Genomic DNA, 18,599 nt, shown 5'->3' on the forward strand with positions numbered 1-18,599 from the left:
AGGCCGTATGTACAAAATTCCGAGTGGAAGTTTGAGTGGTTGTTTTTGTATTTCTTATGTTAAAAATTAAAGCTCTCAATAATGCACATATTTCTAGTTAATCGTAATTAAATTTTCTGTTTTTTCAAGTGTATAATGTAGTACATATTGGGTATATATGAAAATTTCATCTCCATAAAAAAAGGATAAAAATACATTGAGGCTCATGAGGAGCTTTGTTGCATCTTTTACCCCTCTAGTTTTTGTTTGCATAGAGGACAACAAGATATAATTTTGAGCCATTGATCCACACACTTGAGATGAAATATATGAGAACAAGGCAATTGTCTAATATCTTCTTTATCTCCATACTTGGCTAAACAAATACAACATTCCTGTTACATAAACATCACACAAAAACTTGTTAATTTACTTTCACTTTTATTATATACTAATTATTGATAGGGTAAAAGTAATTTTTACAAAAATTATAGTTCTTAAAAATGGAATTTGTAATCTAAGAAATAAGATAGATTAATTATCTACTACGATAGCTTAAAGTACAATAATAGTATAAAATTTTATTTACATTGTCAATATATATAAATTAAATTTTTAGACTTAGAGATTAACTTTTATATAGTACATTGGAGAAATCTTAATATTTCCTCTGTCCCAATTTATTCGACTTATATTTCTATATTAAGTAACAATTTAACTATAAAGTGTCTATTTTATTCTTAATGAAATGATTTATACCCACACAAATTTTTATCATTTATTTTGGATAAGTTTTTTAAAAAAATTTCTTTCTTTCTTAAATTTTGTGTCGAGTCAAAATACGTCACATAAAATGGAACGAAAAAGAGTAGTATTTTAGTAAATTGGTCCTATGAACTTTCATCTGTCTGGTGAGAGTTCATTTTTCCGCTTTGTAATCTCTTTTCTATTTTCCCTTCTTTCTTTCTTATGCATTATTTTTTAAAAGAAGTTTGAATTACTTCTATCCATTGAGTAAAAACATAAATAAAGTTGTTAGATAATTAATTACTTGAAGTATAATTGACCCGAGTACATTGTCAATATCGACACTTTATGTCACGTAAAAGATAACTATACGTGATTGTTGATAAAAAAAAATAAAACAGGATTAACTATGAGAATGAATAAGACAGATTAACTGCTATGCTACGATAACTTACAGAATTTTCATCTTGCAGCGCGGAATTTGTGAGGTCTTCTTCCTGGTTTCCAATTTCTGATTTGTATTTCCAGCTTGGAAGAGTTGAGAGTTGTTCATCAGAAGCTCCTCTATCCACAGATGCCATATTCATATTGTAGCCTAGGAATGTACTCAACATTGGAACACAACAGCAGAGCAATAGAAACAATATGAATGGGAATGAATATGCAACTGCATTCCAAGTAAGCAGAGAAATGCAGAGCAAGTGAAGTTTAGGAGCGCGATGATATGACATTAATAACCGCGATTCAAACACCCAAACATTCCCCATCACAAACCATATCGCGAAGAATAACTCCATACTAGTCTTGAATCTCTCCATCATGTGCAATGACGATGCCCTGTATATCCAAATTTGTAGTTCAGATAGTTTTAATTTGACACATTGAGTATAATTAATAAATCGATCACCTGGATTGATCATCGTGGCTGCGTCTTTGTTGCTCGATGTCAGAATCATGTCTTTGTGGCCTGATGTAGAATGCCCAATAGCGCGAATAAAGCAGGAGGACGCTAAGTATACAGCCAAAGACGTATCCAAACGCCCATATCCTCATTGGCCAAACTGGTTTTTCGTATTTTGAAACAGAGAGAGTATATACACTTAGAATTATTTGTATACTTAATGATATACACTCCATCATCATCCATGTTATTGAATTGAACGGGTTCGATCCAAGATCAGATCTTGAATAACCATTTTGGTAATGGAAAACTCTTCTTAGGAAAATGAACCACTTTGCTCTTGATATTCTCATTGCCATTCTTATCAAGACTGAAGAATCTGAAATATTAGAAGCGCGAGTATACCTGTTTCTATTTCCAACTGCATAATCGCCTCCTCCTACTGCTACTGCTGCTGCTGTTGTTGATGATGGTGAAATTGACGGAAAAGATACAACAATGCTCGAATGGCAAAGTGAAATGGGTGTAAGAAAGTAGCGACGGGTATTCATTGAAAGAGAAATTAATAACTTTTTACACTATCAAGTCAACATAACCGCGGAAACAAGAGCACTTAGATAAAAGTTGAAGCTAGAAGGAATGAGTGTTTTTACCGGAGAAATTTCGAAGAAGTTTCAAGTTGTAGGCATGGAAGTTGTGTTTAATTCAGTTATAACTAACTATATATGTGCAATGATCATGAGCCAGTGATCACTGAAGAAGTTTGTGCACAAGATTCCCATGCTTGCAAAGTTTGCAGTACGTTATATATAGTAGATGTTGAATCCTCTTTGATTAGTTCGTGTGTTTATTTAGCTTCTTTCATAGTTTGAACCCTCTTAATGAAAATCTTGATTCCGCCACTACTGACAACTAACAAATAATTACTATACTCTTGAATAACGTGGAAAATTACTTAGATATTACAACAAATTTGATTATTAGTGACGAATTAATGGAGAAATTGGAGGGATGGGTTGAGATGGAGGTGAGTGGTGGGTGAGGGTGAGCTATTGCTTTGATTTCAAGTGAAACTTTAAAGAGTGTGACAATGTAAGTATAACCATTTGCCTAACTTCTTATTATTTTTGTTGTTTATTTTGGATCCAAGCAACTCAATGTGGTTCTTCAAATGGACATCACTCCAAATAAATATTCAATTAATGATTAATTATTTACCTATATATATTTATTTTTATGATGTTAACGTTCCATTTGATTTTTATTATAGAAAAATGCTAGGTGATGTATTTTCATTGTACATCAAATATAAGAAATATGGGGAAATCTTGTAATATTTCAAAATTATTCTTAAAATAAAAGAATCACGTGGATAAAATATTTGATAGTGTTATTAAAATCAAATAAGGAAATGTTTATTTTTTAGAATCGATTAAAAAGGAAAAATATATCGAAAAATTTGAAACTAAGAAAGTATTATATTTATTTCATTTCAATTTGTTTATTTTAATTACCTTTTTGGTCTACTTCAAAAGAAATATCTCTTTTTTTGACAATTTTTTAATTTTCCTAATAAACCATAAGATTTAAATATATTTTTTAATTTATCATAAAAATCAATTTATTTTGTTAATTTTATATAAGTTAAAATAAGATAAATAAATTTAATTAAAAGAATATATATTTTGTAAAAATTCTGGCAGGTACAGTAACTAACAGATTGAGGATATGGCAGTTGGCCACCTAATCAAACAAGCAGTGAAAGCAACTTTATCCTTTTGTCATGTTAGGCAACAACAATTTGCTTTAGTCAATATCGTCGTGACTCGTGAGAGTATTTCATTCTTAATTAAAGGTTTTAATTTTAAATTTTGCGCATAAAGAAAATTTTGTTAAAAGCGTAAGCTCCAAATAAGTTATATAATATGCGATTAATTTTAATTTAAATTTTAATACGAATTTCAGACACCCAATAAAAAATAAATAACAATTGCTTTTAACAGTTCTACTGTCATATCAGTGGTACTTCCATAAGTTCAAATGATTGCTCCAATGTTTCACTTTACATGAACCTGCTTTCTTTTTAGTTTATTACTAGTACTTAAAAAAGGAATATTTTTTTGAAAATAATTTAGAAAATAATTTATTTAGGTATTATGAAAATTATATATTGTTCACTTTGTTTATTTTTTTAAAATTGGAGTTGGAGTTTGAGTTTAATTATTGTTTCAAAGAAAAATTAGAATTTGAATATATTCTTTTTCTAAATATAATTTATATCCTCAATTTTTTTAAATATTAGCAAATTTATGCAACTTGACTAATTTATAGGAAAATACAATCTGATATATCATAAAATAGATAATCACATAATGTCATAGATTAGATCTTGTATACGAGCTACACATATTATTACAAATGATCTTCAATATATTTAGAATTTTTGAAGATAGAGTTGTGTTTGGTTAATGTTTTTGTAAATAATATTTGATAAAATGAAAAAGAAAGGGTCATTTTATAAAGTAATTTTTTTTAAGATAACACTTGGAAAAGGAAAAATATAATGAAAACGAAAACAACTTTTGTTGTTTTTCAAGTTTTAAATACAAATTTAAATTTTATTTAACTATTTTTTGGTCAAATATTAGTTTCCAAATAAAGTGAAGAAAAGTGAGGGTAAATAAAAGTGAACAAACCGTACATGTTGGCTTGCCAAAAAAGTTAGTTAAAAGGAAAAATAATTTAAAATACTCTCAAACTATCGAAAATGATACAAAATTAATCAAACAATGTCGATATGCGTTGCTTTTGGGCATACCATGAAGAGCAACTTGCTTCTACTCGAAAAAATTAAAATACATAGGTTTCAAGCTTTCTTAGTTTTGCTACCAAAAATAAATAAATAAATAAAATTATAGTTGGAGAGCCACGTACAATTGGTAAAATAGACAGATCAAAAGTCACACTATTTAGAATGTGGATTCCGTAAAATTAAGACGTGTCAACACTAATATATCAAACTTAAATTTAATTTATTTATACAATATAATTCTTCGACGAATGAAACCCCTCGGGCAAGCTCCGCCCCTCTTCATTTAGAACTTGTACATAGTTTTAAAATTTTGTAGGACGCGACAATTCAATTTATGATTTGTGAATGTAAACTTTAACTATTTGCTGCGTCAGAAATGTTAAAAGACAGTTAAATTAACTCTCACTTTATGAAATGAAACTAATGTTTAGAGACAATATAACACACAAGTGTATAACCTACTTGCATCTAACTAGCTATTAGCCACAAAACTAGCAATTTGTGTACACAAATTAACAGATCATATTTTGCAGAAAGAATTAAATCTCGAGCCATTTTTCGCGTTGAACATTAATATGATGCAGACAGGGGACATAACGAGACATTTTTCTGGTTGAACATTGATATGATGCAGACAGGGGACATAATAGAACTTCAATCGCGAAGACGTTGAGGCATATAACATTTCCCCTATCAAACAAAGTTGCAACACTTCTCCTTATGGCTTCTGAGGATCACACCAGGCATTAGCAACTTATACATTTGTTATACTTATTCCTCTTGTCCTTCCAAAACGAACTCAACATACAAATCTTTGATTGCAATGAGAACTGTTGTTATTAATGGCCCCATTATTGCTCCCTGAATAACATACACAATCAAGAATTGACACATATCAAGCGTAATACTATATCAAAGTGAACGTATATTCAAGTTGAATATATACGAAATGCAATGCCATGTAATGTAACAGTACCTCAACTGCTGAAGGAAACAATGTCACGCCACCAATAATGCTGAGACCGGTGAGATATGCACTATAACCGGGGAAGTCTTCTTGGATTTCAGATGCACCGAAATCCATAAGCACAAGATGAATAACGGATAAGCTAATAGCCAACATATATTGACCTTCAAGAACTAACTGTAAAGCTGCTGGGATAGTCGAAACCAATGAGGGGAATATAGGAAACAAAGGACTAACGAAAGCAAGGACAGTTGACATGTACAAAAAATGTATCGAAGATAATCTGAACAAGAGCCAAGTTAAGCATCCTTGGAAGAAAGCAATCTCAGCAGTTGCTAAAAGAACTCCGAAAATAGCTTTATCAAGAACCTCAATAAAACGAGTCCTTGCAGAACGCGAAATGGGAAGCATAGATATCACTTGTTCTGTTACTCCACCAGATTCTGTTGTGATAAGATAATAAAGTACCCAAAAGAATAATATCGTCTGAGACACAAAATTGAAAAGCCCTGCAGCTCCTGATACTATCGAATTCCCAATCAAGAATATGACCTTCACACTACCACCTAAAACGGATTTGCTACTAACAAGTACACGTTGAGCAAATCCTTTCGCCTTTTCAACTAAGTCCACTCTAGTGATCAACAGTTCCCGAAAAATTGCATCAACTTCTGTATATATTTGCCCCCATTCACGATCCTTAATTCTCCTTTTCAGGCTCAGGATCTTCTTAGTATATGGAGAGCGGGATGCCAAAGCTGTGGATCGTTCAGAAGAGTTATTCGCGGGGGTTATTACAAATTGCTTGATACCCGAAACGAACTCAGTCATATTATATTGCATAGCATAGCTATCTATCTGATCAAGCACTGTCTGGCACAACTGATTACTGTACTTATCAACCATCTCCGGGACATCATGTTCATCGATCCATTTCCTAATACCAATTTTCTCAGCATAATTGCTCTCCTCTACATGGGATTTCAACGCGAAAACTGCATCTTTCCCTTCAACTCCAATTTTGTAAGAGAAGAAAATCATACCTGCTAACGATCCAAGAATCAATCCGACAATCAATCCGATAGCCACAATGGTTTTCAGTTTTTTCAATATCCCTCGAGTAAAGAAAGCAGTTATAGGAAGTCTCCGAAAGCTCTGACTTCTAAGAGATGTCACAGCATTGATAGTAGAGTCTACACTATTAGCTGTGAACATGAATCCAAATGCAAGAAGAGCCACTGATCCAACACCACCAATTTGCTCACATGTTATCACAAACACCCAAAACGACACGAGCCATCTCAACAATATAAAAAATCCACTTCTATGACGCCTTAAAGCGTTATGTTGTTTCTGCCTCCTATGTACAACTCTGTATACCATATCCTTAATTTCCACAAGTGTTCCAACTGATACCCTCAATACAGCCACGGGGACGGCTAATATGGTCTCTGTAAGGCCTAGTTTTAGAGGTTCGGACCAAAATGCAACAAGAGCATGCTGAATTCCCCTCAATGGTATCGAACAAAGGACAGCCCATAAGAGAGGTCTCAAATAATCTTGAAGCAATTTACCAACAGCATAAAGAATGAATATTGTGAGGGCAATGCCAGCATGTGCCATGGCTATATAGAGAGCCTGGCGTACGTGGGGATCAGCTGACAATGTATTATGATTTGATTGGACGCGGTTTCTTGAGGGAGGTTGAGGATGATCATGATCAGGAGGTGGCTTCGGCTTCCTCATTGAAACTAATACAGAAGCCGAAGAAAATAATTGAGATGCACACAAAACAAAAGATTCTAAATGTTTCGAAAAATGAAATCAAGATTCAAATCAAGGCCAGTCCATCTATATGCTAAAATCCTCAAGAAGTTGAAGAAAATTCAAATCCAGGCCAGTCCACAGGGCGGTCCTCTGACCAATTGAACTACAGTCCAGGTGCGGGTCATGGAAAAATTAGGTGTATAATTTAAAATTAATTTAGATTCAAACCATTCAATTTTATGGTCAGTGTCTTCAAATTTTGGAGCTGCTAACTCTGAGCACATGTTAGATTGAAATTTTTGGTGAAATGATTAGTGTACTGTTGGATCTCCTTGTTTGATGCCTAATTCTTTTATTAACCAGAAGTTCTGAAAAGAGAATGTATTAAAGTTTTATGTATTTTCCATAAAATAAAGCATCTACTAGAGAGAATAGTAAAATTAGTGTGTGAAATCATAACCCGCCCAACTCACTCAAGTTTGGCTTGATTTTAACCCGATTATTAAGGAAAAAGTTTGTTGATAGAATGTTATGGATGAACGCGAAATTCAAATGTGTCTTGTTGTAAGTAGACCCCACTAATTGGGCTTTAAAAAAATGAATTAATTTTAATTCGATGTTTAGTATACACTTTTCTAAAATTGAAGACAACTTTATTATCATCGTGTTTTATGCATTTGGTAAGATGATATATACTCGGTCTTAGAAATGCTATTTTCTAATTTAAAATTTAGATGGCACACCCTAGGGTTGAGGAACACTCTTTGATGCACGGGAAACTATTGGTTCCATGCCTTTAGAGATCCGTGGCTAGCCGAATAGCAAGGATTTGCCTTTTTGAAAGTCTCCCCTCTCACAATTCATGTTTCCCATTGGTCCAACGGTATAACTCATTTTTTATCTGAAAAAAACTATTTATATAATTTAATGGCTTAACAATCCTCAAATAACAAAATCATTGATGGTAAAGATCATATAAACAACTTATAAACTTTCAAACTTAACAAAGAAGTTAATTAAAAATCGTGATGCCTACCCAATACCGATTAAAACACTCAAGGGACAAAAAGTTTATTGTATACTGAATCACATTTTTTTGTGTTTGATGGGTAAACAAAAAATATTACTATCTAAAAATATTTGTATATAATTTAGAACTCAGTAAAGTAAAACAGGGACTTTAGGCCAAAAAACAATTAAGGGTCTCATCATTGAAAACTTTAATAGTATGTTGACATTATCCTGCTAATTATTATGCACATATTTTCAAGATTTTACTGTTTTCTAAAAATACAATTGATGTAGTTTTCATTAGAAGTCATTGACAATCAAGTTTTCAATTACTTGTTATTTATTAATTTCTCGTTTTCACTTCAATTTAAATCACTGATGTTTTAATATATTTCTAGACATTTTAAGTTTAAAATTTGATTATCAAATATTTAAATTTCAAAAATTTTTTGTCTTAACATTGTATGTCTTCTAAATGTAATAATCACTAAAATATTGATGACTTAGACCTATTTTTGTAATGAAAAATGGCAATTTTAGTCCCTTTATTATTGCATAATTCATGTTCTAATTCCTGTGTTATTTGACTATTCACATTTAATCTTCAAATGTTTGATGTGGGTGATTTTGGTTCTTGAAGTCAACAAAAGTAACTATTTAACAAAATAGTTATTTAACAGTACAATTATTAACTACTACTTTGTGTCTCTCTTTTACTCTCTTTTTCTTGTCATTTTATGTTACTACACATGTTTTATTGTATAACAAATATTTAAAAAATTTAAAAACTAAAAGTTGTTAAGACACCGTTAAAAGTCTTAAGAAACATGTCGATCCACTGAACTCTTTCAAATGTATTGTAGTTGACCTCTGTTAATAACTAAGGAAAAAAAGGGAAAGAATAAGTTTCTCATAAATGTTAAATAGAGCAAACAGAGAAGCAAATAAGATTAATTATATATTTAAAATAATCATTGTATATTTATTAGAAATACATAAAATATGATTTTAATGTTATAACATAATTTTTCAAGCATTTAGAATCATCAAATCTTTATTTTATTTTATATATTTTCAGATAACTATTTTGTTAAATAATTAATTTTTGTTAGCTTCAAGGACCAAAATTGCCCACTTCAAATAATTGAAGATTAAACTTACATAGTAAAATAACATAAGGACTATAACTAGAATTATAGGGACCAAAAGTGTTGTTTCCCTTTTCTATTATACAAGTAAAAATGATACTCTAATTGACATATTCAATCAAGTGAACTTTAATTAATTTTTAGAATAGTTCTAGAATAATTTTATAATTTGTGTAACAATTAATTTAATTGAAAAAGTTTTTCAAAATTATAATCAATAGAAACTTATCTAATATTTAAACATTTATGGTGTTATGCAACGTATATTAATTTATATATGCATATTTGTGTCTTACAAAATATTACAAGAAATATTGTATTACCAATTGAAAAAAAGAAAAATTAATTTAAATTATAATCAACTATCAAGAATATCTAGAATTTGTGAAAATAAACATAAGAAAATTATTAAATGAATAGAAGAAAATAACATTTTCATATATATATACTTATAGATAAAAATAAAATTTCTTTAATAATAAAAATTAAACAAATTTATCGTAAAAGTTATCAACAAAACAAAGGAATACAATTAAAGATTCATTTTTATTGCAACATATGACATTTTTGTTCCTATTTCCCCATATCAAAGATTTATTTTGAGTCGGCTATAGCTTTAATTTTTACTCAAAATATTGTTCTCTTAAAAGTATCTGAATACATGCCCTATGTTATTATGACATATTGAATTTCTTTCCATTCTATAGATTATGAGATGAGTATTCATCATTTTCATTTTACTCATTCAAAATTTAAAATATCACTAAAATATTGTAACTTCTCTTTCTATTTATATTCTTCCGTAAAACTAATTATTCATTTCTATAATTGATAGAAAAGTGAAGTTTTTGACCCTCCAATATTTTATATATATATATATATATGTGTGTGTTAAAAGTACATTTTTTTGTTAATAGTAATTATATATTTTTTGTTAATTTTATATTGGGTGGCAAATAATAGTGTAAAATAAGGTATTAATATTGATATTGGTTAAAGTGCATTAAGTATATTTTACTCCTAAAGTGCAAATATTCATTTACTTTGAGATTGAAAATATTTTTTCTTTGTTATTACATAAATTTATTTTTTGTTGAAAAGTTATAGAATATTCTTTTTTTTTACTTTTATGATATAATAAACTAAATAAAGATTTTTCAATATTTTTCATCCAAAAAGAAAAATATTTTCTCTATGTTGAATTCTAAAGTATAATACTATTTACTCATGAAAATATAGATAAATATGACTAAACTTGTATTTTATCAAATTCATTTACTATTCAATTTATTTTTATCCATATAAAATATGAATAAATTAACTTATTAATCATTTTATGTTGACCCATATTCAATTCGCCAAACTTGTATTGTGCTCGAGTTTACAAAAGAGCATGAAATGAACACTAAAAATATATAAGAAGAAGAAGAAAACAAATGCAACATAAAATCAAGAACTCATAGAAAGAAATGAGGCAAAACTCCTCATCTAATTTACAATATATAAAAGGTGTGTTTAGTATGAAAGAAAAAAATTATATATATATATACACATATAAATAAATATTATTTTTCTTCATATATATATATATAGTGTGTTTAGTACGTAGAAAAATAGATTTCTAGAAAATAAGTAAATGTTTTATTATTTTCTTGTGTTCGGTGGATAAGCAAAATATATTATCCTAAAAGTATTGGTATATATTTTAGACCAGGTCACTAAAAGCCTGTCTGGCATTGATGTTAAAAATTACTTATGTTCGGAAACACTTTCTAAAAATAGTTTTTTAGAAAAAGTGCTTTTGAGAAAAAAAAATATTTTTTGTTTGGTTAATTCATTTGAAAAATATTTTTTATAAGCATATTGTAATTGCCTAATTTTTTTTTTTTAAAATGTGTGTTTGAGAGTCGAATTACGATGAAGGACAAATATTAATATACTTTTAATATTAAAATTATTTTATAGAGAGAAACGAGTTTAAACATCTATTTCAAAAAATTAAATTAATTTTTTATTTTTATTTCAAACTTTCAGTCAATATTATTCATTTTTAGAGGGTTGAAATCTTTGATTGTTTTCTTTTTTTTTTTTTTTTAAAAAACAAAATAATAATGCATAAACGTAAAATAGAATATAAAATTTATTATATAAAAATGAAAAATATAATTATTAAATGAAACTTACTCAAACATATGAGATATGTTAATTAAATAATAAGAGATATATATGAAAGGAATATTTTAGTCTTGAAAAAAAAATGTCTTGTTTTGCTTCTGTCTTTTCTTTAAGAAGTTTCTTCTCAATAGCAGAAAAATTGCATCTATTTTCATTTTGAATAGTTTTACCAAACACCTATTTTTTTAAAAAAATATATATTTTTTCTTTTAATAAATGTTTCTAAGTTCCCAAGAGCAATGTCAAACAATCGTTTGTTAATTATTATGTTTTCAATATTTTACTATTTTCTAAAAAAACAATTGCTGTAATTTTAATTAAAAGTCATAGACAATCAAGTTTGCAATTACTTGCCATTTCTTAATTTGTCTAACTCAGCTTCAATTCGAATCTATAATGTTTTAATATTTTTTTTTAGACATTTCAAGCTTAAACTAATTAGATTATCAAATATTTAAATTTTAAAATGATATTAGCTTTAACTATGAACGTCTTCTAAACGTAACAAACACTATATTAAAATTAAATATTATCTTTAACTATGATATTATCTTTAACTATGGAAAAATAGCAAGCTTAGTCCCTATATTATTGCATATTGTTATTGTTGTTAATAGAGGCTAAGGTCCCAAACAGAAGCACAAGAAAGGGCACCAATATAAAAAAAAACTCACTTCCTTTGTGTGCTTCATAATCTGTATAACAAATTTTCTATTAAATAATATTAATTTCATCCAAAAAAAAAAAAAAGAAACAGAAAAATATTGATTCGATATATAATTTAATGTTGTTCTATGCTGAACAAAATAAAAAATGTTATTACCTTTTAGTTTGAACGGAATTTATAGTGTTATGATTGTGTGGCATAAAAGGGTAATTGGGGATTATTCTTGCAGAATTTTTCTACATTTTTCATGCGAAAATAAGAAATTCCTCAATTTTGAACCTTTTTTCCTGCGAAAAATATCTCTCCAGAAAATTGGTAGGTAATTTGGCATCATTTTTGCAAATTTATTACATGGGGAATTATTTAGGGCAAATAATTTGCAAGTACCATTTTCATATGTAAATTCGCAAGTTATGGAAACAAATTATTTTTTAATTTATTTGAAAGAAAATTTCCAAATAAATTTATTGTCGATCCAGATAGAAATAAAATTTCCAAATAAATTTATTGTCGATCCAGATAGAAATAATTACTTAAAAAATTATTTTAAAATAATTTTATATGTGATATTATCTGAGATTTGTATTCAACGAATTTTGTTGAGAATCTATTTCTTGAGAATTTACTTGGGAATTTTTTATTTGTACAATTATTTGGGATTTTATTATTGTGAATTTGATTGGAGATTGAGGAATGCATACTTGAACTTTTTTAAATATAATTTAAATGGAAGTTTTTTTTTAATCTAAGAACTTGTTTTATTTGAAAACTTCGAGGAATATTTTCATTAAAATATATTTAACAAAATAAATATTACAATACTGTAAAAATTATCAATTACAATAGAATGAGTTTTATTGTTAAATATTTACTTTAATTTCAGATTAAATAAATTATTATACAATAATATAAATCTAATATGGTGTTGGAACATTACTACAAATGTCATTTTCAATATTTTTAACGTATCACAAAAAAATAACGAGGCGATTTTTTTTCATATTTTATTTTTCAATTTAAAAAATAGAAAGAATTAAAATTACATGACTAGTTATTTACTCAATAGAAAAATAACTATCATAAATGTAATTAATTTTGATTTAATATTATTTATATTGAATTGTATATTATTGAATAATTCAAACATTATATTAAAGCATAGACAAATTCGATTATATACATTATTAGTGTGAAGTTTAATTACCCTTCATTGATAAAATTATATTAAATGGGAATTAATAAGCTTTACTTGTATATCTAATTGATATTTTCTATAAGCATTAAAAATGACATAATTTGTCTAAATATAGTAAGTTATTAAATTATATTTATTTGCAAATATATAAATAAGTATGTTAAAATATAATTATTAAAATATCAATTAAAATTAAAAATACCTCAAATACCTAATAAGATATACTATCAAATCATTGATTATAACTTTCTTGCACTTTAAACTTATAAATTTATTTATATTTTCAATTATTTATTTATAAATACTTTGTAAGTATAATTTAAACTTTGTTTATGTTTAATATGATTAGTTATAGACATTATCTCATAGGAAGTGTAAGCATATAAGATTTTCATGAATGTTGGGTGATAGTAATTTATTTTAAATATATAAATAATTGTCATGTTTCACTTTTTAAGAGTCGAATTATATGAACTTTAGTCAATGTTGAAGATATATTTTATTACCATATTGATATACGATAAACTAAGAATACTTTTGTAGAATTTATGAATACCTAAATGGTATTTTAAATACTCAATTGAATTAATTAGATTTTACTTTAAAAATTAATCAAATTGAAGAAAGACACACACAAAAAAAATATTAGTGTAGTTTCACTAGTATCTTTTGTACCACATCAAAAAAAACACCAAAAATTTAACATTTATAATGTTATAACTAGGAATATGGATAGAATGAAAATTCAAGGAGCAACAATAAATGAGTGGGCATGGAATCTCATGGGAGTTTGGTATTAGGATGAGGGCAATTAAATTGAATTTATGGGCATTGAGTACTTATGAAATTTTGAGGTGGGTAGTTGTGTGAGAAATATGGATAGGTAGGTAGATATGTGTCTAGGGGTTCAATGAAAATAATAAAATAAATAAATAGTATATAATTATTAATTGTTTTAAGAAATTTATTTGAATATCTTCTTGCGACTTTACTATCGAATAAATTGGTAATGAGTTTTTAAATTTCTAACTAAATTAAAATAATTACGTAGGAAGGTTTTACCTTTGGATACTTTTTTATTGAAAAATCCGTAAGAAACATGTTTTTCTCCAAATTATCATGCATTCGCAGGAAAATTCTCATGTAATTCACATTTTTTTTAGTAGGTAGGATTCGCTTAAGTGATGCAATTGTCGGTTCTGCAAACTCTCAGCCGCTTTTGCAAAGTCCAGCCATCTAGATTGGGAAAAACGTGGAATTTCAAGATTTTAGACTCAAATTCTCGTAAAAGAGTCGAGGAGAAATATTATTTAACATCCCCACAGCTTATCAAATTTTACATTATTGAACTTATCTTTTTAGCTTAGACTAAAGAGAAAAACTTGTATTGTTTTTAATTGTGGGTTAGAGACTTTAAAGGCAAGTTGCCTTACAATTCACATTTGGATTTCAAGATTGTGTGTTTAATAGTAAATTTTCTTATAGTGTTCTTAATAGTGGATTGAAACTATGAAGCCTTAAAATTCACATTTGGGTTTCAAGATTCCGTGCTTAGTAGTAAAATTTATAGTTCGCTTCTTAATCTTCTTGTTTACATTGTTAGAATTGTGGGTGTAATTGTATATATGAAATTAAGATTTTGTGGTAGAAATAGATAAAACTATTTGGGTACTTGATCTCTCACTCTGTTGATTTTGTTATTCATTGATGCCATGATTGAATTCGGATTTTTTAATATAGTTTTCATGTTTTAATTTATGATTTGAGAGTACATGCTCAGATCTAGCTTTCGATTTTTGTGGATTTCTCGAAAGAGAATTTGTGGAATGGATAATTAGATTTATAATCATATTTAGCTTTGTGTCAGACTAAAAGGAGAAGATTTAGGTCTACTTTTTTGAATGTTAAACTTGCTAGAAATAGGAGTTTAGATTAAGGTATTAGGTTGCTTTGTTGCTAAACATGATTAAGATCGAAAGGAGATTTGTGATGTATAAAATATTTTGAGATCGAAAGGAGATTAGTGTTGATTAATGATGATCAATTGAGCATGTGTTGAATTGCAATTTATCATTTGAGGGTGAATTGGATTTCATATTTCTCAATTCTCATATATCCCTTATTTGATATTGTGTTTGCCCAAAGTTGTCGTTTGGTTGCCAAAATCAATCTTGAAATTGATAACTGTGTTCTTAAATTTAGGTTCAAACTGTTGGCTTGTAATTCTCTGTCTTTTCAATTGCTAACAAATTATTTTTTATGAAATTCAATCCTGACTCTTAATTGAATATTTTTATTGCTAACGATCGTTTACTCTTTTAACTTAATTTGAGCATTATCATATTTCAATTCTGTCAATGCTGCTAATAGAGACTAAGGTCCCAAACAGATGTAACATGTAAGATATAGAGTTATTCTTCTTCTTCTTCATTTTATAACTGCGTTGGGTTTTATTTTATTGAATATATGTTAGTTTCTGAGGATACACAGGAGAAATATCTTAAGGACAGCGTGTTTTATGTGCCTCAAAGTTTGAAGAATTTGTTACAGAAGTTCGTGATAAAGTATAATCTTTGGTGAATTCAATACAAATATTCAAGAAGAAGGTATTTTTCATAAGATTTCCAATAACAGATTACTTCAATTTAGACACGTACTAAATAACTCTACTCTCCATGGTCTTTTTTCTATTGTTGGTGTGCCCTGCACCTAAAAGAAACCATTTGTATTCATTCAATTAAAAATGTGTGCTTCAAGATTTGTTTTACTTTCCAAAAAGATATTATCAGACCTTCTTCTCCAACACCATTTTCACATAGAATTCACAAGCTCTCACTTATGGATCAAATGGGGACTCACTCTTACATGGCAGCTTTGCTATTCTACCCGAAACATAACCAACGAAGATATCTCAAATAATTGAAAAAGGGCAAATTACAGAAATAACATATTTTTAAGGTAAACTTACAATCTATTCCTCAAAAATATATAATTATAGAATCCCTCAAACGGATACATTAATGGAGATCCAGATACATTAATGGCCAAAAAAATCAAACCATTAATACATTAAAAAAAGGGTCGGATATATGCGGTGATACAAAAAAAAAGAGGGTCGGATACATTAATGGCGGGTCTTATACATTAATGGCCAAAAAATCAAAGCGTTGATATATCAAAAAGAGGGTCGGATACATGCGCCGATACATTAAAAAGAGGGTTGGATACATTAATGGACGGTCGGATACATTAATGGAGGGTCCGGATACATTAATGACCAAAAAATCAAAGCGCTGATACATTAAAAAGAGGGTCAAATACATGTGCCGATACATTAAAAAGAAGGTCGAATACATGAATGACATTTTTTACTTAAAGAAAAAAAATGAGGGATTTTGCAGATTTATAAGGGATAGTGGTAATAAGTAAACTAAGAGGTGAGATTTAGTCCTAACGTCATACAATCCGTTGAATCAGAAGGGTTTCTATATGTTCTTTCTGATATTTTTCACTTCCTTTGTATACTTCATAATCTATATAACAAAGTTTCTATTAAAGTATATTAATTTCATCCAAAAAGAAAGAAATATTGATTGAGTATATAGTTTAATGTTGTTCTATACTGAAAGTGAACAGAACAAAAAACTGTTATTACTTTTAGGTTTTAACGGAATTTATAGTGTGATTATAATGATATGATAAACTAAAAAAATAATTAATAAAAATAAAGATATAATTGATAACAATTTTTTAAGAGAATATCTATTTATTTATATATTATAGATAAAATTTAAAGTATAATTCTTAAAAAGTTTCATTAATATGACAATTAAAGTTCGTTTATCAACTTAAATAATATAGAACAAGATATAAGCATAACTATATAAATATCTCATCTCATCTACACTCTTCAATTTCTATGCCTTCACTTATTTAAATTTATACAAATTTATATGCCTACTTAAGCACATTCATAAGTTAGAGGGTATAAATATCATTAATATATTGTTTAACTTTATACAAAGCAAACACTCCTTATCAAGGATAGAACATAAAACCTCTTACAAGTTTTTGCAACCCCTTAACAACTACACTAAAGCTTTAACTAACTTGTGTCAACACTTACGTATTTATTATTTATTCATTAAATTATATTTTGACCTATATATAATGTAATTTTTTAATAAAATGATATTGCTCGATAACCCTTGCTCTAGGGTAGACTCGCCTCTGATTATAGTCAAGTTAAAAAAACACGAAATAAGTAAAATTAAACAAGTATGATCTTAAGACTTTTATACATATATAATTTTAAAATAACAATCAGAAAAAATGTATACTAAATTTGCAATAAACTTAATAAAGAAGTATTCCATATATAATGTTATTAACTTAATTTTAAAAAATCTATAAATACTGGTTCAATAATAACAAATTAAGCATATAAAATTAAAAACAAATGTTACATAGATGAAGTATTAAAAATGACAGGAGTAACATAAATTTTGCATAGGATAAAAAGGGAAAATAATTATTTCTCAAAGTTAAAGGAGAGAGGTAGATTTTTAAATTAAAGTTTGCGGGCGTAAATTGTAAAAATGAAGATCACTAGAAAAAATATGATAAAACAATTTATTTATTTATTTATAAGTTTTCCGAAACAAATAGATAGTACAAATATTCGTTATGCATGTATTAATAATGTGAATGTTAGTTATATAAATATTAGTTATGTAATATAAATTATGTGGATATTGATTACACAAATATTAATTATACAGGGTTTAGACATGCGAAATTTATTTATGCATAAATTATTCTTTGGATGTTGGCCTTTATATTAAAAATAGTATAAATATATATTTTTTAAATTAAAACATTTCTTTACAATTATACCATTTTCTTTTTTAATTTTGTATTTAAATTAAAACATTTCGTTAATATGTAGAAGAAGAAAGTAGTCTGAGGGTGTGTTTGGTATGGAGGAAAATGTTTTCCATGGAAAATGTTTTCTGGAAAATAAGTAGATTTTGACTTATTTTCTCATGCTTGGTTGGTCAGTAGAAAATATTTTCCGGAAATGATTTTTAGTGTTTGATTTATGAATGAAAAATGTTTTTGAGAGACATCTTTTATTTTTACTAAAGTAAAAAATAATTTATGACATTGAAAATATTTTTTAAAATCAAAATTATTATTTTTTTGGGGTGGTGATGAGGGGTAGTTGGGT

General features: G+C 27.6%; 2 protein-coding genes across 3 annotated transcripts; both read right to left on the reverse strand.

Moving 5' to 3' along the window:
• Positions 1 to 97: 97 nt before the first annotated feature.
• On the reverse strand, positions 98 to 2,605 carry LOC107005662 (E3 ubiquitin protein ligase RIE1-like). 2 transcript variants are annotated; one of them, XM_015204305.2, is made up of 4 exons: positions 2,033 to 2,604; positions 1,634 to 1,787; positions 1,182 to 1,563; positions 98 to 374 (listed from the first exon to the last, which is right to left on the reverse strand). In XM_015204305.2, exons 1-4 carry the CDS (start codon positions 2,052 to 2,054, stop codon positions 228 to 230), a joined length of 705 nt encoding a protein of 234 aa, XP_015059791.1. In that variant the 5' UTR covers positions 2,055 to 2,604; the 3' UTR covers positions 98 to 227. The 2 variants fall into 2 exon arrangements, with proteins under 2 accessions (XP_015059791.1, XP_015059790.1); XM_015204304.2 differs by having other exon boundaries at positions 1,634 to 2,605.
• A 2,273-nt stretch (positions 2,606 to 4,878) lies between these two features.
• Positions 4,879 to 7,432, reverse strand: LOC107006962. The gene is made up of 2 exons (XM_015205458.2): positions 5,416 to 7,432; positions 4,879 to 5,300 (listed from the first exon to the last, which is right to left on the reverse strand). The coding sequence occupies exons 1-2, from the start codon at positions 7,150 to 7,152 to the stop codon at positions 5,211 to 5,213; spliced, it is 1,827 nt and encodes a 608-aa protein (XP_015060944.1). The 5' UTR covers positions 7,153 to 7,432; the 3' UTR covers positions 4,879 to 5,210.
• Between the last annotated feature and the right edge of the window lie 11,167 nt (positions 7,433 to 18,599).

This window comes from Solanum pennellii, chromosome 12 (genome assembly GCF_001406875.1).
Source record: "Solanum pennellii chromosome 12, SPENNV200".
Taxonomy (NCBI): Eukaryota; Viridiplantae; Streptophyta; class Magnoliopsida; order Solanales; family Solanaceae; genus Solanum; species Solanum pennellii.